This window comes from Lampetra fluviatilis, chromosome 37, assembly GCF_964198595.1.
Source record: "Lampetra fluviatilis chromosome 37, kcLamFluv1.1, whole genome shotgun sequence".
NCBI lineage: Eukaryota > Metazoa > Chordata > Hyperoartia > Petromyzontiformes > Petromyzontidae > Lampetra > Lampetra fluviatilis.
The window spans coordinates 10242842-10266306 of NC_136311.1; the positions used below are offsets into that span (position 1 = coordinate 10242842).

Sequence of the window (23465 nt, forward strand, 5' to 3'; positions counted from 1 at the left end):
GGGGTGGTGGTAGGGGTGGTTGTAGGGGGGGGGGGTGGGAATGATGGTTGTGGGGGTCACCACGAGTTTTGTCCAAGAATTTCAAAGTCGCTTATCCATCCACTTTGACGCTCGCCAAATGAACGTGACGCCCGAAATCGGCGTTGTTTTTATTGTTGTTGTTTTGAATCGCGTGGCAGCGTTTCCAGTTTGATAACGAAGCAAAACAACTACATCACGTGCGAATCGGGTGACGTCTCGAGAAAACATCGCGCCACGTTATTTTCAGCCGAGCTTCATACGCCACCAAAACTAAAATATTGAAAAAATACATATCTCTTGATTTAGGGGCCGTCCATAAATGACGTCAAGCACCGGGGGGGGGGGGGGTCAGACATTTGTGACGATGTGTGACGAGAGGGGGGGGGGTGAGAATTGTGACGTCACATCAAAACGCGCAACTTCAAATAAATATAGACAACACGTTCTACCTAATTAAATAGACTTTGAAATAAATGTTTTCTCCTACAACATCAGAGTGCAGCGCCACATTAAATACGCACTACAATTACAATAGTTTAAAGCGACTTTAAGCATGTTTTATTTGGGGGGGGGGGGGGCAGAACTTTGTGACGTCATATTTGAGAGGGGGGGGTCTGACTTTTTGTGACGCCGTGTGACAATGGGGGCGGGGTCAAAAATCGTGTGACGTCATTTATGGACGGCCCCTTATATGTTTTTAAAAAATTCACCCGCAAAAAAAAGGGACAACAACATTAAATCCATTGTCAACCAACGCACCAACTCCTATAGCCCCCCCCCCCCATAACAAAAACCTCTAGCCTGGCATGTCAACCCAACAGTCTCAGAATGTGGTCATCACCCCGCCTCATGATTGGTCTACGCGGCGAATGCACGCGCGCGCGCGCCCCCTTCGACCAATCAGACGACGCGACGCTGGGGGGGGGGAGTTTGCGCGGCTATAAAAGGGACGCACCACGCGCACGACCACCACTCCACAAACTCCGCGGTCATTCGAAGCTTCCGTGGATTTTCGCGGTCATGGCGCTGCGCACCTTCTCGTACCTCCGTCGCCAACCCGGTCACGGCCTCCTCGCCTCCCTCGTGGCGGGCGGCGGGCCAGGATCCCTCATGCCCCGGCAGGGCCTGCGGCCGCCGCCACAAGACCACGAGGAGGCACGGGCCTGCTCTGGCTGCGCCCTGTTGCTGCAGGCCCGGCGGTATTATTCGTCGAGGTGGGGCGCTTCTTGTTGTTGGCGTGAGCTCGTTGTTGTTGTTGGGGGGTGATCGATCGATCGACTGCGTGCGAGCACATTGGTTCTTCATTAACGATCATTGCCGCGCGTGTTGCGCTGTTGATGAAAGCATTGATCCCCCCCCCATCCTCCCCATGTTTATGTCGACAATTGTGGAAATTCCACATTTGACCGCAGCAAGGGTGAGTGTGGTGGTATTAATTCTAGATTTGAAGCTTTCGTGACTGCAAGGGTTCATATTCTTAGGTTTTTTTCGGTAAAGGCACGTAGGTAAAAAAAATTAAGCTTGTGTTGCCTCCGAAACGTGATTTTTATTTAATTTTACTTCTATTAATTTTTTACCTACGTGACTTTACCGAAAAAACTTAAGAATAAGTGTGTTGGTACTTTAAAAAAGCAATTGCAACGCTGGGTGGCCAATTTCTAGGTGAACTAAGAACCCATCCTGCTGGATGAAGAAGGCCTCTCTTGACTGCGCAGTGTGGGTCATAGGGTCGTGTGACGATGCTTATTAACTCAAGGAGGGGATGGTCATTGCCATTCATTACAGCGCATTTAGAAACAAGCTTTGAGATGGTTTAGATTATTTTGCCTGATTTTTATGTCCAAATGATGAGCTATCATTTGTGGCCAGCTCGATTCTGAAAGATAAGTTAATGTCTCATTGGGCTTTGGCTGGGAGGATGAAGGATGGTTTTGTGTAATTTGTAGGTTTGGGTGATTTGTTTACCTAGGACTGCGTGCAGTGTCGTGTTTTTGTACTGTCTGTTGTAATGCTCTTACCTGCCCCTACTAAAAATCTGTGAAACAAATATTCTGATTTTTAGACCTTGACCAAGGATGATGTGGAAAGTTTTGAGCTTTTTGGGGTTTGGACTTTTAACCCTTTCCCATTGTTGAGTCGTCTAATTCTTTAACCATGTCGGGACGCGTGTTTATTTTATGTAATAATAATTAGTTATCTCTCTTAAGCCGGTCCTGAGGGCTGTCTTTCAGGAAGATCTTCCTTTGGATTGTTGGGACGATTCGATTGTTAACGAGTGTTTGGCATGTTGACATTTATTTTAAAGACGAGTCACTCTTTACCTCGAATTTGTTTAGCTATCGGTTCATTAAATACCAAGGGACACCGCTTGTGAGTTTTCAGGTATAGGGTTAGGAGGGATCACGGGTGAAGGACGGTGACGGTGATTCTGGTCACTTTGCCCATTAGCTGAGGACATCATTAAGGCCTTAATTGCTGGTCAGCGGGGAATGAGAGTTTTGGAACCTCTGTTCTAAGCAAAAGGTAATTTGTTTTACGCAGTTGATGAGCATAGGCCCCAAAGGCCGAATGAAAGTGTCACAAAGTTGTAATGGGTGAGTTTGTGGCAAGTGTCTTAATTTGAGCAAGGTCATTGGAGCTTGAGGGGAAATAAAAAGTCGATGGGAGGGAATGGAGCTGATCTGACCTGCAGTTTTCATGGTTGATCGAGGTGTGGTATGAGATGGATATTGTTTGGTAGACCTTGATAGGTCAAGTTCACAGTAACTACGAAATGCCACCAGCATGTAATTCGAAAATAGATAAGCAAGTGGCGAATTAAACAGAATTTGTAATATTTTGGCACTGAAAAACCTTGCACATGGCTTGATTCTAAAAATAAAATGTTGCAACAGTAAAGCTGCTACAGTATTGTATGTACATTTACCATAGGCAGTTGCAGAGAATGGAACTCGAGTTCAAATGGTGTAAACTTTTACGATTACCACGGTTGAGTTTTAAAAATGATTTTAATTCAATTGAAACTAATCCAAGTACAGTAATGTAATCACTGATCTACTTTCTCAACGGGTGGACATAACACACGGGCGCGCATGCTGTCATTCCAATTCTCTTGACCACCAGTGGCTATTTTGAAACCATGACACAGCAAACTATTGTGAAACCCTTGACACAAACACAAAAGTACTGCTTGCAGTACGGTTTGTACATCAACATTGGCCCTCCCCATCTCTCGCTTTCGCGCCACACTTGATGATCTGCATCGTTCCATGTGTGCTATCCCTCTTCCACTTGTTAAATCTACTTTCTGCTTTTTTTGGCGGGCAAAAAAACATGCTTGTCACGAATTATAATAATGACAATCCCCACCAAGATTTGTTTTACTTATTTCAGTTGGTAGATATTTATTTGTTACATGGATGGTCCCGTTTAGCCAGTTTCCTGGCTATTTCACAATGGGTGATCCCGTGGTGCTTGAGCACAACAACAACAACAAACATCGGCGATATTGCAGAGAATGAGAACAGCAATGCCCTTACGGAGTATTTCACAACTAAAAAAAACACGTTGTCGAATGGTCATAAACGAAACGCACACGAATAAAAAAAACAGTGGAAATCTGTCAATCTAAATGAAGACCTTAAACTGTCTTTAAAACTTCTAGGGTGCTTTTCAACAAGGTAGAAAGCTGGAAGGAGCTACACAGGAAGATTTTAGGACATAACGGGGAACATCTGAAAATTCTAAAGTTTTTATTTTAAGTGCCCCATAAACATGTCTGTGCTTTTTTTCATTTGGAAACTGTTCAAAATTTAATATTGCGGGTTTTTTTTATTTGATAGAGCGCTAAACAACAAGTGAAATTAAAGCGAGAACCATTGTTATATATATTTATTTGTTTTTCTGATATTGCAGATTCAAGCGGTTTGGGATTAAAATATGCATTTTATGATGATCAAATCTGAATAATTCGAAAACGGTCAAAGATAGGATCTTCCCTTCAGAGTATTAAGTTAATTTTATTTTGTTTCCTTGTAATAAAAAAAGGAACGGAATCTTTAAATAGAGCGGTTTCTGATGGGTACGTCTTTATAAGAAGTTGAATCAAGTAAATAATTTGTATTTTTTTGCGGAAAGTTTTTTTTTGGAGTAAAGTGTCTGATCGTAGATGCAAACTCAAAAAAAAAATCAGGTTAATTATATTAATGGAAAACTTTTGCCTTGCGAAGACGGGCCTTAATGAACTAGTATAATATAAGCGCAAGAGGTGGCAGGGAAAGTTTGGTTAAAGTACGAGAGTAAGCTTTACGTTTTGTGGTGTAAAAACACGCGAATTGGATAGAGACCGCAGACATGTGGGAACAAGAGGGGGGTTTGGTGTACGTGAAAGTAATCTCTGTTTTGCCTTTCTAGGAAAATAGAGGGAGGTGGAGGAGGGAACCAAAGCTAGAGATGAGCAGCAAGGAGGAGTGTTTCACAAACGTGGAGCAGCAACAGAGAGATACTTTTTCAGAAAATAGATTTTTAAAAATAGGAATCAGGATCCACTTCTGTGGCTAAAAGAGGCAGTTTAGCGGGTCGGTTAAACGTGATTTATAAAAAAAAAAGAGAAATGCATCGCTTTTGAATGAAGCCAACAAGCTCGCTTTGCATGCAGTACGCGATGCAGGCACGTTCAGTGAAATGGTATTTGCAAGTGTGCCAGTTGTGGGCCTGTGGCGTAAGCTGCTCATGCGTGTGTCAGCAGGCTGCGAGAGTGGCTTTGCCATGCCTGGTTATGATAATTATCATGTCTTCCATTGCACCACTCATTATCTCAAATCATATGCCCAACATAACATATCTACATAAACGCCATATCTTTAGACCTGATCTATTAGACCAAATATAGGTGATTTCTTATTTGCCTGTTAATGAAAAATGTCTAATTGTTTCAATGAGCATAGTGGTATAACATACCACAAACCTTGCTGAGAATACTTGCCAAATTGACACCGGTTTGCCAGCAAACACATTCTGATGGCAGCATGGGTCCAGAATGCCCTTTGGGTGATGGATTTCAATTGTTATTTTTGGTGAAAACCCCCCCATGACTGTCGGAGTATTGTTCCACCCAGTCCACTGAGATGATCCGTAATTGTTTTCTCACTGAATTTACTCTTGTATTGTGTACATGGTGATCCGATTAGAAATACCACTGAAATAAAATAGTTTTCTGCTAAATTTTTTGGGATATCGTCATTTTAATGCCTCCACATGTCTTCCACTAATTTCGGTTAACGTTTAACTCCCTCCTGATACAATGCTATACCACCACCACCTTTGTTCCTCTTCAGATATGGAGCCATTTTTCCCCCACAATTGTTTTTGAATAGAAAGTTAATAGGGTTATAAATCTGTGGAATACTGTATTTATAAATGAATCGCATCGTTATTATTCAACATTAATAGTACATGGTATAAACAACGTATTGTGTGGTACGTCTGAAAAATAAGCCCGCATGACCACTCGCTGCACTAAAGGTGTTCTGGAGTACCTTTAGCTAGATTTTGTGGAATTTATTACTGATAGTCGCCAATTTCCATGAAGACAATCAACTCAAATGTTGCGTCGCTTGCTAGTTCAACCGCACTTTGGCTGAGTTAGAGTGCACAACCTACATTAAACAAACAACCACCTACATTTTGCAATCTCTCAAGTCAAATGTATGTTTATAGTGCACACTTAATCCCGGTTACTCTGGGCATCCCAGGCATGAACACACGCAGTCTATATTTCAGGGCCTCATGGGCACACCTGCCCGTCGTTGACGACAGCCCCAGAAACCACTCAGGCTTGTAGCGTTTTCAGCATTCATCCTTACTCGAACATCAGATAAAACACCTCCAACAAACTACATTGGCTCCAAAAAACATGTCATGTGCGTTACTTAAAGCTTTCGTGACTGCAGGAATTCATATTATTTGGATCTTCCGGTAAGGTCACGTAGATAGGTTCAAATTAAAAAAAAAATTGTTTTTTTGTTATTTTCTTTGAACCGATCTACGTGACTTTACCGAAAGACCCAAACAATACGTCACGTGCTGTTCTGGGAATTGGGCATGGCCAAATGTTTTCGCTAAACTCTGCACTGGCTTCCCAGTTAACTCCAGGTTACGTTACAAAATTGCTGTCCTGTGCCACCACCGACCTCTCTTTAACCTCTTGCTATATACCTCTCCGCCCTTTACACACCACTGACCACGGCAAACTTTCGCGTCTTACATGGCGCGTCTAATGATTTGCTCGTCACACCCAGAACCAGGACTTCCCTAGCTGAGCCGCGCTTCTCCGTAGCTGCACCAGCCGTCTGGACTGTTCTCCCGCAGCACATACGTGTAGCAATCAAACACCAATCCACCTTCCAAGTGGGCAGCTTCACGGCTCGCCTGTTCAGGCTGGCATGCGAGGGGCTTCGGAGCACCGTGCCTCCATCCTAAGAGTCCTCAATCGAAACACTGCATCCAATTCGTGAACTGCCTGTTAGAAATTGGGATTGCTATTATTGTGAATGCGTGATTTATAAATGGTTTGATTACTACCCAGACCAAATTTCTGAGTGCATTTTTGTGTGCAAGGAATATTTTGATCATGAACAAATACTGCATGTTCGTAAACTGGAATTCCTTGCTTTTGTAAATTGGGACTGCTGGCTTGTCTCATCCTAGTATGGAGTGTTATTTTAAGCAATGCTTCTAACCCCCCTTGGCGTACATTGCTCAAGTACAAAAATGTAACAGCCACCCTTAAAATGTTTTATGTCGGTGTTGTCTGGATTATAAGACTCGCTCCCCCCCCCCATCCCTGTGTTTTAAAGCAAAAGTTATAGGTGTAGGTTATAATCTGGTCGGTATGTATGTGTAACCAGATTTGTTTAACTTTAATCGCGTGTCTTGTGATCCAGAGAATATGGTGTTGTCACACGTGTAATTTTCAGTGTAATATTACGTTTCTCAATCTAAAGTGAAATACAGGGATGGGCATATCAGAATAACAAAGTAGTCGGGAGAGAGATGGGGGAATATACGACATCGTGACACTTGCCCTGCTGCCCTCCATGGCTAGGATGAGTTGCCACGCGATGTTCAATGCATCACGTGTTTGTCCTCAATTCACATGGCATGTGAAACCATACTTTTATAATAAACACATTGCGCAAGCAGCTTGCTTTTACACATCTGGCTTTGCACCCAGTTTGAAATTTGCTCTCCTGCCAGAACGTGTCGACTGACCATGGTACCATTACTGCCTTTGCCATTATGTATTTACGTTGAACTTCTTTGTGAATTATGTTATCTGTGCCGATAGAACCCGTTATACCGCCTTGTCGTTTTCCACCACTTTCTGAGTAAGACAAAGTTGCATATCTCATCTGATTTTGATGGCCCATTGTGGTCTCTTTTATCTATTGGAAACTTTTGAGAGTTAATTCCGGTCGAGGGTTGATTCCAACCAACCCATCTCTCATTGGCTGATAACATGAGTACCCACTCCTATGGGAAGGTGTGTTGTGTGTTTATGGAGAGTGTCCGTGTCCATAGGAATGTGGAATTTCTGACTTCGGTTCAGGGTCGACTTTAAAGATGTGCGCCGCGCACTACCCTTTGCGCATCATTTGAAATGGGAAATGTTTGATTGTTTCAAATGTCCATTTATTCATGCATGTATCTGTGCATGCATGCACGTGATTGAACAACGTTGTTTTTGTTGCTTTCTTTACTCTCATTCTTGATTGAAATAGGAACAGAGCTGAAGGCAAGGTGCTGGAGACCGTCGGCATTCTGGAAGCGCCAAGACAGGGAAAATATGACACTGGACAGGTTGGTGACATTTCCTCTGAGCCATACGAGCACTGCATTCATTAATGCTGCCTTTGCGTTCCAGATTTAACGTTGTGTTCTGCGTAGAGGCCATTATATCCAGGAAAAGCCTCAACACCAAGGAACATTTTTAGGATACACTGCATTGGAATGTTTGGCCAATTCCAGTAATGAGAGTTGGTTGCACGTGGGAGGAGCCCAGCCAGGAAACTTGAGGCATAGATTATTTTTAATAGTCGTATGATGCCGGGTAATGTAAAACAAATTCTGAAAAGGATTACGCCTACACATCTACAAACACAGAAAATAGCCAATATTTTATCCCATTTTTAACCCTCTATTTAGAACTATTGTTTAGAAAATCACACAACCAATTTGTGAATATATGCAGTTTAATTCCTGAAGTGCCTTTTGGTTATTGATCTCTTGTCCTGGGAGTTTACGAGAGGCCAAATATGGAATACATTTCACGCTGGCAGCTTGATCTAGAAAAACACTGCTATTGTAAATGGCATTTCGGGTCCAGAGTTTTATTTCGCAACATGCAAAGCACGCAGTCTAAAAATACTTTGTGCAAACTTTCACTTGTAATAAATCGGAACCTCGTGTAATTTAAAGTGTACCGATGTTCGAATTGCCATTGCAGTTGTTCCTGCACAGAGTTTTCGGATACCGTGGCGTTGTGCTCTTCCCGTGGCAAGCGAGGCTCTACGACCGAGATGCAGCAGGAAATGACGAAGAAAGGCACGTGTGCATGTGCATGTGTCCACCCATCCTTTATTTGCATTCAGTGCTAGAGCAACCGGTGGATTTTGATCTGTGGTGCCACACGCAACTGTTTTATAGCCATCTTCTCCTGGAGATTTTTGTTCGATGCAAGAAAATGATCTTAACGGAATCTATGTAGCTCCTTAACCAAGGGCTTTACAAAGAATTAATGACGGTACAACAACGTGTGTATTCTTCCGTAGAAGCATCATCGTGAGCAGTGCATTGAAGGAACAGTATTTGCGATAGATACAGGAATCTCACGGTCAACATGGGCACGATCGCCAAACTATACCTCCCGTAAACCTGGCGCGAAGGATCAAATCCGCAATGGGGGAAACCTGCGATTGGCGAAGTTTGTGAATTTACACAAGATTCGATGCGTGTCAATTTATGGAAGGTGAATCTTGATTTGAAGCTTTCGTGACTGCAGGAATCCATACTCTGGTTCTTTCGGTGAAGTCGCGTAGGTAATAATAAAACAAAATAAATCACGACGTTTCAAACGCAGCACAAGCGCTCGTCTTCAGGTGAAAATCGCGATATTGTTCGAAACATCGTGAGTTATTTTGTTTTATTTCTACCTACGTGACTTTACCGAAAGAACCAAAGAGTGATTATGGAAGGTGCTCTCAGAAGTGCATTGTGAATCAGCTAGTCGGGTTACTTGGCTGGCGCGGAAAAAAAACAACTTGTACAACTGGTTTTACTGTATCAATCTATCTTTATTAGGACATTGGCAATGCTACATAAAATACTCGATTACAACATGTCAAATGATGAAAATTATCGAATGTATATTTAAATAAGCGCATGGTTATGCAATTCCAGCAAAATTGAGGTTTTGGTAACGTTAGATTAACGTCGGGTGCTGTGTTTTATAGCCATTTGATACAATAGCCGCGTACAATTAATTCGCATTTTACACTTTTAACTGTATATATTTGCTGCGTAATACCCGTCCTGACCTTCAGTAGCAAATCGGAGCCTCCGGTGGGTCAACAAACGGGAAAGGAGATGAAGGGGAAGACCCACACGTACTACCAGGTCCTCATCGATGCCCGGGATTGCCCTCACATTGTACGTACCAATGGGCTTGTGTTTGATTACCTGTTACTTTTGAAGTTCTGTGACTCTCTCTATTTACAATCATTCTACTTGCAAGCTTTTGGAGATACGAAAAAAACCTGATCTGTCTGTCCAGTTACCTGTTCGGGGACCGATAAGTCGTAAGTTCAACTGCCCCACAATAGGTGGCGGCGGTGGCATCTACATCTGCAGGACATGAAGAACCAGTGGCATCTGAATCTGCACTAGATTGTACAACTTTTAAAGCCATTTCCCGTGTTTTGTGTATACGCCGTACAACATGTTTGGAATCGACATGGGTAAATTTGGACTTGGGAACAGACCTCCTGGAACCTAACTCGTTCGTAAGTAGAAGAGTCTACTTGTACTATTTTCACATCAGCACTGCATCCTCATAAAGCACGGTGACCTCATGCAGGACACGTCACTATGAAGCGACGATTGCTGGCCATCAAGTGCAAAGTCTGTTGTTCGACGGTTACTATTCAGTAACTTCATATGCCTATTTAAAAACTGGTGATGTTAAGTGCTGTGTCTCTAGCTCTTATTAGCTGTTTCTCTTTGGCCTGTCTGTGCTATGAAGAAGGGTCTTTAGCCGAAACATCACCTATATAATAAATATATACATTGTAAGGCGGTGTCATTAACGAATGTGATTTTGTATGCTAATTGTTCTTGTACACCACTGCCAATGCGGTATTGGCAAATAATTTGGTTACTATTATTATGGGTTGGAAAACTTTTGATGTGCAATACTGTGCTTTGCTGGACAACTTTTTTTTCCTGCCCATTAAGAAGATTATTTCTGCTTCATTGCTAAAACCATTGTTGGAGAAGGTGAGACTCTCACCTGAGTTAAATAAAGGTCCTGTATATAAAAAACTAAAATTCACATCTGTGTACGTGTGGATACCTCGAAATGCTCGAGTTAAATCGTTAAAACCCCATCAGACTTTTGGCTAATATTTTGCAGGTTTTAAATATTTAATCGCCGTATAAGTAAGACCTTATTTGGGGAGGTATTTTATTTGGCTGAACATGTGGCTGATGTGTTCATCATCATCGCAGAGTGCACAGACGGAAGGAGTGACATTCTTGGCCAATCACGAAGACAGCCGAGCCCTCTATGCCATCCCAGGTGCGTCGATCATGATACAGATTTTCCGTTATCTAACACCTAAAATCCTCACCATTGGAACCTCATTTGCCAGTTAAAAAATATGATAATTGTTTTTTTACCCTTCTATCTGGCAACAAAACTGACACTTTTTTTTACAAGGAGTCATGTTTGCATATACCACAACATAATGCAAACAAAAAACATAACTCTGATAATGTGCACTGTCCTTGAAGTTGATTGGTCCACACCTGAGACATCTTTCCTTAGAGCCTAGTCTCACATGGGTTGGACCAGATGTTTAGATTTTTCCCCAACACAAATGTGTAACGTTGGGTTGTTGCTGCCTGCAGGTCTGGACTATGTAAGCCATGAGGACGTTCTGCCGTACAACTCCATGGACAAAAATCCCATCCAGCACGAGCTGTTCGACAGATTCCTCAACTACGACGCTACCAAGGGTAGGCAAAGACTTTGGTAACATGAGCATCCTTGCAGTATTCACTACATCCTTTGTTCAATGGTGTTGTGATGGTTAGAACACTGGACTTGCAACGCAGATTAGCACGGTTGGCTACGTACGGCGTGAAAGAAGGTCTACATGCGGAGGTTGCCAGTTCAAGCTCCTGGCATGGCACTTGAAGCAATGGGCAAGTTATTAAATCCCACCTCTCTCCACCCAGCTATGTAAATTGGTCCGTCACATTCGATCGACAGGTTGCGCGTGGCAGAGTAAATTTTGGCTACCACCACCTCTTTCCAGACGTCTGGCCCAACGTGGAAGAGAATGCAAAGATACCCCTCGAGGGATTTGAGAGATCCCTCCCTTAATGAAAGCCCTTCCACCAGCAGTGGTGCGAGCAAGCAATTGCAGGGGCTACACCTTTACCTTTGCTCAAAGGTAAGCGTGTCCACGGTCAAGCGAGTAATGTGCCGGCCCTTCTCTACGTTAACTGTTCCGAGCCATTGGTGACCACCGCTGTGATGAAAATGGAGTGGTTTGTATTAATGGACTGGCCCTCTCCATGAGAATATGGCATTTCCACAACCGACTTTGGGCTCGCTAGCAGAGGTGAGCATCACCCATTGCTCTTTTGAAGAGGAGGGGGAGATTCTGTCTTAAAAAAAAAGTGGCCGATTTGTAATACAACTGGGTAGTTATCTTTGCCCCTTTCCACTTATTCCCCAGTACCCGTGTTTTCTGCACGCGAGACACTGCACGCCTGGCAGCAGAAGAACCATCCGTGGTTGGAGCTCTCGGACGTGCACCGAGAAACCACGGAGGGCATTCGTGTCACCGTCACACCGTTCTACATGGGTGCCCGGGTACGGTGTGTGTGTGTGTGTGCGCATGTGCGTTCACAAGTGGCGGTGCAGTGGATAGCGGGAATCAACTTTGGGTCGATTCCCGCTCATGGCCAGCACCGGTGAAGATTATCTGAACCGGTCTTGGGGCCTCCCCTAGGTCGGCTCGGCCTCAAATGAGTACCCGGTGTGGCGTGTAAACATCACCACTGGGGAGACCAAGGCTGTGGTGTTGGCCACCACCCACCCCCTCGTGTGCCGTGCCGGCCATCATAGGTGCTCTCTAACAGCACTTGCCCCAACAGTCTGTTTAGGCTATGTGGGGGATCTTTGTCTTCATCTTTTTGTGCACGTGTGTGTGTTCACGAGTGATGGGGCAGCAGTTAGCGCACCGTGCTACAAACCTTCGTGCAAACCTAATTGCATAGCCGGTGACCTGAGGCTTATTCCCACTCAAGGCCAATATCCGTGATAAATATTTTAACTAGTCCTGGGCCAATTTTTAGGTCGACCTGGCGATGTCAGTGAGTACCTGGAATTGTGTGTAAACATCCTGGTGGCTGTGTGCCATGCCTGCCTAGCTTTTTTGCCTGTCCAAGGACGGGTGTATATTTCAGTAAATGTGAAATATTCAATAGAACAATTGTTCAGCTCATGATTATTAATGAGGGAGGGGTGCGGCAGGTGGAGTGCACGACCTTGTGCGTTAGTGTAAATTTCTACGCGTTCATGAATATTCATTAAGGGGGGAGGGGCCTCTTTTGCAGTGACGTCACGCACGGATATAGCACTGTGCTGCGTAGATTTATTTTTTTCCGTCACTTTCTGTAAAGAAACGTCATATTTGAAGCGACTGCGTAATAAATGATTTAATTCAGCTAGACCTTCCTCTGCCTTATTGTACGTATCCACCCACTCATGAATATTAATGAGGGTGGGTGGCCCTCATGTGGAGTGACGTCATGCGGGGGGGGGGCCTCGTGGAGTGACGTCACGCTCGGGGGACACATTCTTGGCTTATTATAGTAGTAATGAAAGCAAAACCGGCCAGTTCCATTGCATAAACTCAACATGGAAAAACACAGAAAGGCTGGAGTGGTACATTTTGCGGTAAACAAGCGAATGTGTGTACCTGCGTTTTTGTGACGACCATTCGTCAGTCGGAGCAGTTGATGATGTTCATCGTTACCGAAATAGCCAGATGAAAAATGGTGTTGAGCTATCTAGCATCTGTGCTCTAGAGTAGCGTATAGTGAACTATCATCGCTTTGAGAGTGGTACACGTGAGGTCTATATAGCGAATGTTGTAACAGCAGGGCATGTTGCCCTTGAGCCATAGGAAATGTGCTGCGATTGAGAGTCTGTTTGGAATAGCGTTTGAATTAAAATTTTAACCAGACAAACCATGTTTCGTGGTGTATTGTGTGAAAACTAGACCTGTAGCGATGCATACGTTCATAATTTCACGCAAATTCATGCACTTTACAAATTATCCATCGACTCGTGCGTGTAAGAATTAAAGGGTCATGGTGTATGCAGATTGTATGTCAACAGATGTGTTGCTGGAGGAATTGACCCCTGCAAATGAGCCTGTGGGATTTACATCACTGACACCGTTCAGGCCACTGGAAGATCTCAAACAAATGCTATAGGAAGTTGCAAGTTGTCGTGTTGTGACGATTAAAATCGTTGGTTTGTTAACGTTTTTTTTTTCTATTTTGCAGGAAACGCAGAATGCACTAGTTTATTGGGTAAGTCCTATTTCTGCAACAGCTCTGGCAGCTGGCTGCCACTTTTGAACACGTTAATAATTAACCTTGAAACGCTACGGGATGAGACAAAAATATTCTCAGATGGGCATGGCCCCTAAATGTGTCTCTATACAATCCTTCCCGTTTTAATTTGCGGAAGCTTTTCCAACATAAAACAACGATTCCTCTCTGTTCGAATACAATTGTAATCATCATTAACCTCATCACTTAAGAGCAAATTTACACAATGTTGACCCAAATGGTTGAAACCAGTTCAGAGTTTTCTTTGTGTAAGAAAATGCTGCTGGATGTTAATGGTCTGGAATGCCCATAGGCTGATGGGAGTTTTTTTTATAGAGTGATACATTTTGCAGATCACCTTTTTGTAATCCCTAAATAGATGTTAATTTGCAACTCAAATTGAATAATTTTGCGTGCACCGTCTAAGGAACTTGTGTAACATAACATTTTCCACCACTGGCTTCAGACTGCCTGGAGAGAAATTGTACCCCCCCCCGTACTTGTTTGAGTGAGGGAAATGTCAAGGGAACATTTCCATCACCATTGCCGTAAGGATGTGGTGTGTTCCCCCCCTCCGCCTCTTTTGCCCGGGTCTGCGGTGGCGCGTGCAGTGGAGGTACTGCATCCGCTTGGAGAACCTTGGAGAGCAGACGGTGCAGCTGAGAGAGCGCCACTGGAGGATCTTCAGCCTCTCGGGAACGCTGGAGACTGTGCGCGGCCGTGGCGTTGTCGGCCGGGTGAGCGAGGAAGATACGAGGGATAACGTATTGCGGTCGTGTAATTTAATCACAAATTATGGACAAAAAGAATAGGCTTTTTATCCTTTTTGGCAATCAAACGGGAGGTGTTAAAGATGATTCAAACGCCAAATGGTTACCTATTGCAAGGCATCAAGTCTGCATTAGCCACACGTACTTGGGGAAAGACATGCAAACAAAACATGCTCTGACTATACATGCATTGTCTTTGGTGCATCTGTCAGTCATCTCCGTCGGGCAACCCATGGCACCTGGGCCTGTCCTGTGGACCTCCTAAGTCGCGTAGAAGGGAAATAATAAAAATCAAACAATAAAATTCTCATGACGTTTCGACCACAACACAAGCAGCCGTTTTTCGGACAGCCCTGTTCTCCACCTGAGGATGGCTGCTTGCGTTGTGGTCGAAACGTCATGAGAATTGTATTATTTTATTATGTTTTATTTTTATTATTTTATTATTTCCCTTCTACGTGACTTTACCGAAAGAACCAAGCATACATATCAGATTAGTTTGTCATTTTGTAGTTTTAACAAAGCAAAGGGCATGAACTAAAATAAATGTTAGAAGAAGTTTGCAGAGTTGGACTCAATATAAACTGGAAAAGACGACATAATACATATACCCTTATTATAAGTCCCTTATTAAAAGCAGGCCGACATCAAAAATGTGAAATAGAGGTGGTTGAAAGTGGGTTCGAGAGCTGTGGGAAAGTTGAACTTGGAAATGAAAAGCAACGTACAATTTTGCCTATCAATATCGGTTTTATATTTGAGTATTGTTATCACATGGAACTGACACATGGCCACTGAAGAATGGAGCAAAAAAATCAATCGTCCGCAAAGAAGCATGGAGAGAGGCATTATTAGAATACCATTTAAGATGCAGGAAAAAGAAACGCATGGCTTAGAGAATATATAGCAAAAGACGTAATTTTGACTGTTAAGAAAAGTATTTGGTTGGGCAGAACCCGTCACTTGAAAAGATGACAACTCTTGGTCGAGAATGAGGATGGAGAGTGGCAGTCAAAGGGGGCAAAACGCGCCCCAGAGTGATGTCCGCCGGAGAGGTGAAACGCTGAAGTCTGCGCTGGTGCTCGGTGAAATGTCCAAGAATAACGACAGTGGCAGTCGAGGGAGGGGGGGGGATGCACTCACGAGGCTGCATCCGCCGTCAAGAGGGGGGGAGCGATTTAACTCGGCTCCCACGCAGCTACCGGATTGAGGTGTTGGCGACAACTTGGAGGGGTTTTATCCCGCGGTAGATTGATCGTTGCTGACGATTGCTCGGGTCTGCCAGTGGCGAATGAGCTCCCCGTTTATATGAGCGGGGAGACTGCTTCGACCTCGAGGCTAATGGATATGCGCGTGTGACTGTAATTTGCAGGAGCCCATCCTGTCCAAAGAGCAGCCGGCCTTCCAGTACAGCAGCCACGTCTCGCTGCAAGCATCTAGCGGCCACATGTGGTGAGACGCTTCTCTTCTTTTTAACTTGGCTCTGCCTACGGCTTTCTTGTTCTGTATGAGGCTTCCAGTGTTTGTCACGTGTTTGTTATTGTATTAAATGGGGAGGGGGGGCAAAAAAGGGTCTCTTTTTTATCAGCCTGCTATGATTTATGGGTCATAAACATGCTCATGAATGAAAAATATGGAACAAAACTGAAAGGTTTGAAGACGCACGCTTGGAATTGCGTTGAGAGGCAAAGAGATGATAAACGCGTGGATTTGAGAACGTTACACTGCGTTAATGACAGAATTCAGACTGCAGAAAGAAGTAACTGCTTGGACAGACAAGTCTTTAGAGGGGAATGAGGGCGGATGGTCGAGAATGATGAGGAAAATAATAACGCGGAATGCAACGCGGCTCAAGAAAACTAGCGGAGAGGCGGAGCTACGAAATCTGTTCATTTGCCTTCTGGGGTTGCTGCATTTGCAGGGTTGTGATGTTGGTGGTGAATGGCTTGGAGACTTTTATCCAGCAATGGATTGAACATGTATTATAATGAATTTTAAAAAATCACGACCCATTAAAATACACGAGTTTCTCTTACACCCTTTGTAAAACCAGGTCCAATCTTTCTTGGGAACGATTTGGTTGAAACCAGACTCCTATTAGAATAGTCATGCTTGTGCCAAAGCACCTGTGTAGATTTTAACCCCCCCCTACCCACACATCTCACACTTTAATAAGATCACCGTGACCGATGCCAATTATACTTCCTTCCCCATGCTATAATGTCCATCAACTTCTTAGTTATTTCGGTAAAGTCACGTTGAAGGAAGGTAATAAAATACTAAATAATTTTTTTTATTTTATTTTATTACCTCCCTTCTACGTGACTTTAGAAGGAAGGTAATAAAAGAAAATTTTGTTTTTGTTTTTTATTATTATTTTATTATTTCCCTTCTACGTGACTTTACAGAAAGAACCAAGAAGATGAATCCCTGCAGTCACGAAAGCTTTAAATCGAAAAATGTCCATCAAGTTGAGTGCTATTTCGGTATGAGTTGTTAGGAGGTTAGGAGTTTCGTTTTTAGGCACGAGATCGATGATCTTGAAGCATATTTACACAGGCTGACTTGCACTTGGTAAAAGTGACCTATTTTCAGATAATTCCGAAAATTGTGCTTAAAATACTAAGTTTCGGATATCCGATATAGTTTGCGGATTTATCCAAAAATAATGTCACAAGACGTTTACGTCACTTCAATGTCACCTGATTTTTATGCCAAAAGTGGCATCGGATGGCATCGCTTTTGGTAGCAGGCACGTTAAATTACGGCACAATAAAATTTTTCAGAAAATCTAAAAGATGGTACATTTTCCTAAAGATCTGATCATAAATTTTGTAATCAAACTCATCCCCCTATTACCGATGTACATTTCATCTTTGTATTGGGTGCAGGTGTTTTTTTCTGTCCTTTCACCTCTGTTGGGTTTTTGCGCGTCCCGCATCGGTGTGATGCTGTGAAAATATTCCCCGTGCATAATTCTCCATCTTCCTGAAGCATTCGCTTAAACGAATGTTCACAAGATAGCAATTCTTTGCAGCTGCCCTTAGCTGGAATCCTTACGAAACTGGCAGCTCTAGGAGGTAGTTTGTGGCTTGGCGTGGTGTTACGTGATCAACTACGCCTACGCCCTGTTTTCTTGGCACCATTTCCGGCTTTCTGTATTGGCATAGAGCTGCAGTTGCTGGTTTTGTGTACATTTTTCGTTTTCTAATCCGATGCTATTGGGTGGTAGCTGTTTTGTAAAGCGGTGATCTTGCAGACATGCCGTACGAGTATAGGCACGTTTGTCAGTTTTGCCAGCAGTGGTTTATATTCTTGGTTCTTTCGGTAAAGTCACGTAGAAGGGGAAACAATGAAATAATACAAATATAAAACAAAAAAATTCTCACGACGTTTCGATTGCAACACAAGCAACATCATCAGGTGTGAAAACCACAGCAAGAAAATTTGAAAAAAGTGGTTTTCATACCTGATGTGATGATTGCTTGTGTTGCAATCGAAACGTCGTGAGAATTTTATTGTTTTATATTTGTATTATTTTATTGTTTCCTTTCTACGTGACTTTACCGAAAGAACCAAGAATATGAATCCCTGCAGTCACGAAAGCTTTAAATCAGTGGTTTAATCGCGGCCGATGATGGGATTTTGCCTCCATGAAAGATGGCTATTTACAGCAGCTCCCTTGCTGCTGCAGGGTGACATTCGGACGTTTTCACGTCCTATTTGTAGTGTTTTATTATGACGTCACCACCGCCGTACCAGAGTTGCTTTGCATCGAGACGCCGTTGCCTCGGATGAGAGTTGGCAGCAAGAGGGATTGTCATCAACAATTGTGGTGTTTGATGCGTTCCCTTTGCTTCTTGAGGCTGAAACGGTCAAGGCTGTTTTACCGTCGCATTATCTTATCTATGCACGGCAGGTGATTTGAGGCTAATCGGTAACGAGATGTAAACAGTTGGGAAGCCTGGCAGAGGTGCCATGGCTGTAGCCTCTAAGGGTTACAGCTTTGTGTGAAATAAACTGTCTCGCTGTTAGGTATACGGCGTGAATAGTTGTGTTGCAAACAACTGCAGTGGTATGTCATTATCTTCTTTTGGTTTAAAACCTTGCATGCATCTTACTCCAAGTTTGTTAGGTTTGTTAACTCCACGCTAATTTTTTTTCAATAATGGAATATTTAAAGTTACGAATTGACTCTTCCTCTTCTTGGTTCTTTCGGTAAAGTCACGTAGAAGGGAAGTAATAAAATTATAAAAATAAAACATAATAAAATTCTCACGACGTTTCGGCCACAACGCAAGCAGCCGTCCTCAGGTGAAGAACAGGTCTGTCGAGAAGACTGTTACGTGACTTTACCGAAAGAACCAAGAAGATGAATCCCTGCAGTCACGAAAGCTTTAAATCGAAATTTGACTCTTCCTGTTAGCCTTGACTGTTCTATTTCAGTGCCCTGATATCATGCCTTTGGTATTATCCACATTGGGTAACTCCCTTAGGACAGGTTTTATCCAATTCATACATAATAAATGCATTTTATTCATGTGTTGGCCATTTCAATTATTTACATTTCCTGATCAAGGTCGCATGTAAGTGTTTGTATGGGAAATTGAGAGCTTGAGGTCTGTGGAGAAAGGCATCCCGACAGCCAACTGATTGTAAGGGCAAAGCTGGTGTATGTAGGGGTGCAGTAGACTTCAGGTCTTGACTAACTTCACCGCATTCAGTTGTAAATAAAATGCTCTGCCGTAGTGTTTGCCCTTGTTTTGCTGCAGTAGTGACTGCAAAGGCTGTTTGGGAAGCCATGGTCTGTTCAAAATTCAAGTCGGGGTCAACGCAGCCCATTGGTGCTCTGGGATTTATAAAAGCAACACCCAGTTTGGTGAAAGTCAACAGCAGATGGTTGTGCTTCAGTCTGTATAAACCGTGGAAATGTTGATAAACTGGTTCCTGCCAAAGTAATGGCTATTTCCACCCGTGGCTTAGGGCTACTGATTGCCACGAGTAATCCCTTAGACTCGTTTTGGGTGTTGGTAGACACTGAGTTTGGCTTATTGAAGGGTCATGAAATGAGGCTGCAAAGTAATTTTTTTTTCGATTTGTCGGAACTTGTGAGTTGGTAATTTGATGGAAGAAGGGGAAGGGTTTAAGTCTACGAAATTGTGTGTCTGTGTTCCGATCCGTTATTGAATAATCACCACTGTTTACCTACATTTAAATTTTCGCAAGGTTTGACTGTAAAAACCCCCTTGTATGTATTCGATTTTCTCAGGGGATCGTTTCGGTTTGAGCGAGACAACGGGAGTTCCTTTGAAGGACAGATCCCAAATTTTGACCTGGACAGTCAAACGGATGCATACTCCGGCCCTTTCGCGAACCTGGTTTGAAGGGAGGAACACGTGACATGCAACCCGCACTGCAGATCCACACGGCACTCCAACACTTTATTTTTACCAGGTAAGGCTCACTGAGCTATGTAGCTCTTTTCCAGAAGCAACCCTGGTCACAAATGATCACCCAACGAAGTGGCCTATCACGTGGGAATGTATCGCAGGCAAATACTGTAAACGCACGTTTCTAAATGTGGACGGGAAAAACCGGAGGACCCCAAGAAAAATCAACGCAACCCCGTGGAGAACATGAAAACTCCAAATATACAGCCATCGGGGTCGGGATCGAACCCACGACCTCCTGCACATTAGGCGAGGGAGATAACATCTCACCACTGGCGCACATATCCCATACATACATTTTAGTATCCACCCAGGCAACCCCCACCGCCCCTTGTGGTCAGAGTAGAGTGCTACACAGCAATTTATGGTTGGATTAAATAAAACATTAACGTTGTTTTATTACTTCAACTGGTTTGGGTGTCTCATGTGATCTTAGATTGCTTGACTCATTGGTCAGATGTTTTGACAGTTCAAATCCCAGTCACAGGTCAACTCCATCCCGTGATCCTCTGCTCCTCGGAGTCAATGAAAGGAAGTGTGTTTTGTCGGGAAGTCTTGTGGAGAAATCGGCTGCTGCCATGGGAATGTGGAATGTCCACCAATGGAGATGAGCGTTGCTGGTATAAATAGGATAGATACTGGAACTTGACTCGTAACTGGAATAAAATGTATAATTTTAGTTTCTGTACTTCATAAAGCCACCGTCATGGTTTTTGGGATTGTGTGTGTTGTGTGCGCACATTCGCACGTAACCCATGACATTGGCCTCCTTCAAAACGACATCTCTTGTTCCAGGTTGACGTTGATCTGACAGGCACTCATTGTGTATGTTGCACAACGTCTTTTGTGACCGCTGAGTTCGTTAAAATACGTACTAATGCTTGCTGTACTTTTACTAATTTCGTTGGTTGATATGTATGGTACTGTGTCCATTGTCTCTCATCGCCAATTCCATTTTAATCATCATTGTTTGAAGTTGTATTTATGTAAAGTAATTATATTATATGCCTTTTTTGCACTGATCATGCGGAGTAGTATCGTGCCTGAAATAAAACTTCAAATGGCAAATCACCACTCGTGAATTTATGGGCCATGTGCCGTATAGAACTGCTTCGTGGTATTCGCATTTGTGAGTAATTTAATTTAGATAAGATCATCTAATTAGTATAAGGACATGGATATGTGTGGTGGTGCTTTGTGTAGAAAATAACCTTTGAAAAATGGAGAAAATGTGAAAAATCGGGAGACACCCCAAACTTGCCAAACCTTGCTCCCAGGAAAGGTCTTAGAGTGGTGGTGAAATTACACGTCACCATCAAGTCCGAATGATGATTTTGGGGAGCAAAACCCGCCAGACAAAGAATTGAAACCGTGATGGACCCAAAGTGAATTTCATTTCCAAGGGTCTTGGAAACTGGATGCCAGGTCGTCTGGCCTCCTAGACCTTAGCCTGTCAGCCCATAGAGGCAAAGACATGAATAGTGTGATGTGTATTTATGTATTTAAATAATACAGTGACTTGGATATTTATAATTCTACGTAACAATATGCCTAAACGTGGTCATCAAAGTTTGGTGAGCCACTTAAATATATATTTAACATCTGGCATTATAGTTTTATGACACTTGCACCAAATTACTTGACTCTTTCCTATATCCAGAGGGGGAGGGGAATTTTTCAAGATTCACAGCCTACAGGTACACGCATGTAAATTACCACAGCGATCAAAAGTATTATCGATGCCGTCTAAGCCTCTACTCGTAATGATTCTGGCTGGGAACTGCAGCATGTGTAACGGTGTGACCTAAATAAATGTTAACATTTCGTATGTGTTGAGGCGCACATTGTGAAAGTTTGTTTCGGTGGCTGCTTGTCGTGTATACAGGAGTGTGTGTGTGTCCGAGTGTTACCAGAGATGTGGTTTTTATGTCTTTGGCCTTCTTGAGAGGCAAGAGCTGCCCCCCCCCCCCTCACTCTCCTGCAATCACCTCGTCCTCCAGGGGCACCTTCCGCTTCGAAAAGCCGGACAGCTCGCAGTTTGACACCCGAATCCCTCCCTTCTCGCTGGAGAGCAGCAAGGACGACAAGCCAACGCCGCAGGGCTACAACTGGTAGCCGGCCCCAAAAGCAACGTGACGGTGTGGCTCAAAAACGGTGGCCACCCGTGTCTGTATTTGCCCAAAAGGGCAGAGGGAGTTCCTCCACGCGTTTTGTTAGGAGGTTGAGGCAAGGCACTGTACCGCACATTTCCCAGTTGTCCAGCGATGGTGAATTTACCACCGGTGCAACCCCCACCACCACCACCACTCATTCGAACGTAACATCTCTCGCAAGTTCTTCAGTGGTCTGGGGGAGCGCACTGGATTTTTTCATGTTTGCACTCTGTGAAACTGCTTTTGCATCCCGTGCCTGTGGCTATTGTCAAACGGGGGTGGGGACATAGAGATTTATTTTTCAGGTTGGTAGTGAAATAAGGAATTTTTAAAAGTTAAATATCATGTTTGCTTGTTTAAAAATTAAACATGTTTCTGCCTTTTTGAGTTTTATTGGGTTTATAGTGTTTTGCAAGTTACGTAATATTCCAACTTTTACAACGAACACATTTTCGGCAGGCTGGGTTGGAGCTTTGTTTTAGAATTATGAACGTTGATATTTGCACGGAAATATACCGGGGTGCAAGCGTTGGTGTAAAACGTAAATCGGAAAGCGCAGGACAATGGTATATTTGACACGGTGCATGTATTAACATTCGGTTCTTTTTTTTTGTCAACACTGATGTGTCCCCATGTGTAAAAATGCGTTTATGTTAAGATATTCCAACATACTATATAACCACAACCTGCACATTTTATTACAATTGTCATCAAATGTACTCTGCTGAGAAGGAGTAAATGTAAGTCTTTTGAAGGCTGACGCACACTGGCAGAGCCGAAAATAACTGGGCATCTGGTTGCCCAGCTCGATGAAATAAAACAAAATCGTACAATGCTTTGGTGGACAATCACGACTGATTTATTGTAAGGCAGTCGGGCCAGGCAAACGTGTTTTGATTTCATGCTGCTGATGAATTTGGGAAGGGGTGGGTGGGTGGCGGAGGGAAGCGAGCCGAGGGTTGCCAGGCCGGACCTACATGAGCACGTGGATGATGGAGTAGTAGCAAGGGCAGTGGCGTTGTACGATGTTGATGGCGGCATGCTACACCGGTCACGTGTTGCCAGTGGGCAAGAAGGGTGCTGTTGACCGTTCATACAGGGAAAATGGTTCATAGTATCCAAAACCTGTTTCATATAACCCCTCCCCAACATGGTGCTTG

The 23465-nt window shown here is 43.5% G+C and overlaps 1 protein-coding gene across 4 annotated transcripts; it reads left to right on the top strand.

Moving 5' to 3' along the window:
- The first annotated feature begins 955 nt into the window (after window positions 1-955).
- On the top strand, window positions 956-23140 carry POLDIP2 (DNA polymerase delta interacting protein 2). Of its 4 annotated transcripts, none has more exons than XM_078873825.1 (11): window positions 956-1220; window positions 7803-7881; window positions 8528-8625; window positions 9624-9729; window positions 10807-10876; window positions 11209-11316; window positions 12045-12181; window positions 13885-13911; window positions 14544-14669; window positions 16075-16154; window positions 22153-23140. In XM_078873825.1, exons 1-11 carry the CDS (start codon window positions 1042-1044, stop codon window positions 22265-22267), a joined length of 1125 nt encoding a protein of 374 aa, XP_078729951.1. In that variant the 5' UTR covers window positions 956-1041; the 3' UTR covers window positions 22268-23140. The 4 variants fall into 4 exon arrangements, with proteins under 4 accessions (XP_078729951.1, XP_078729949.1, XP_078729950.1 ...); XM_078873823.1 differs by lacking the exon at window positions 22153-23140 and adding an exon at window positions 19972-22146 and having other exon boundaries at window positions 956-1235; XM_078873824.1 differs by having other exon boundaries at window positions 958-1235; window positions 9627-9729.
- The last annotated feature ends 325 nt before the right edge of the window (window positions 23141-23465 follow it).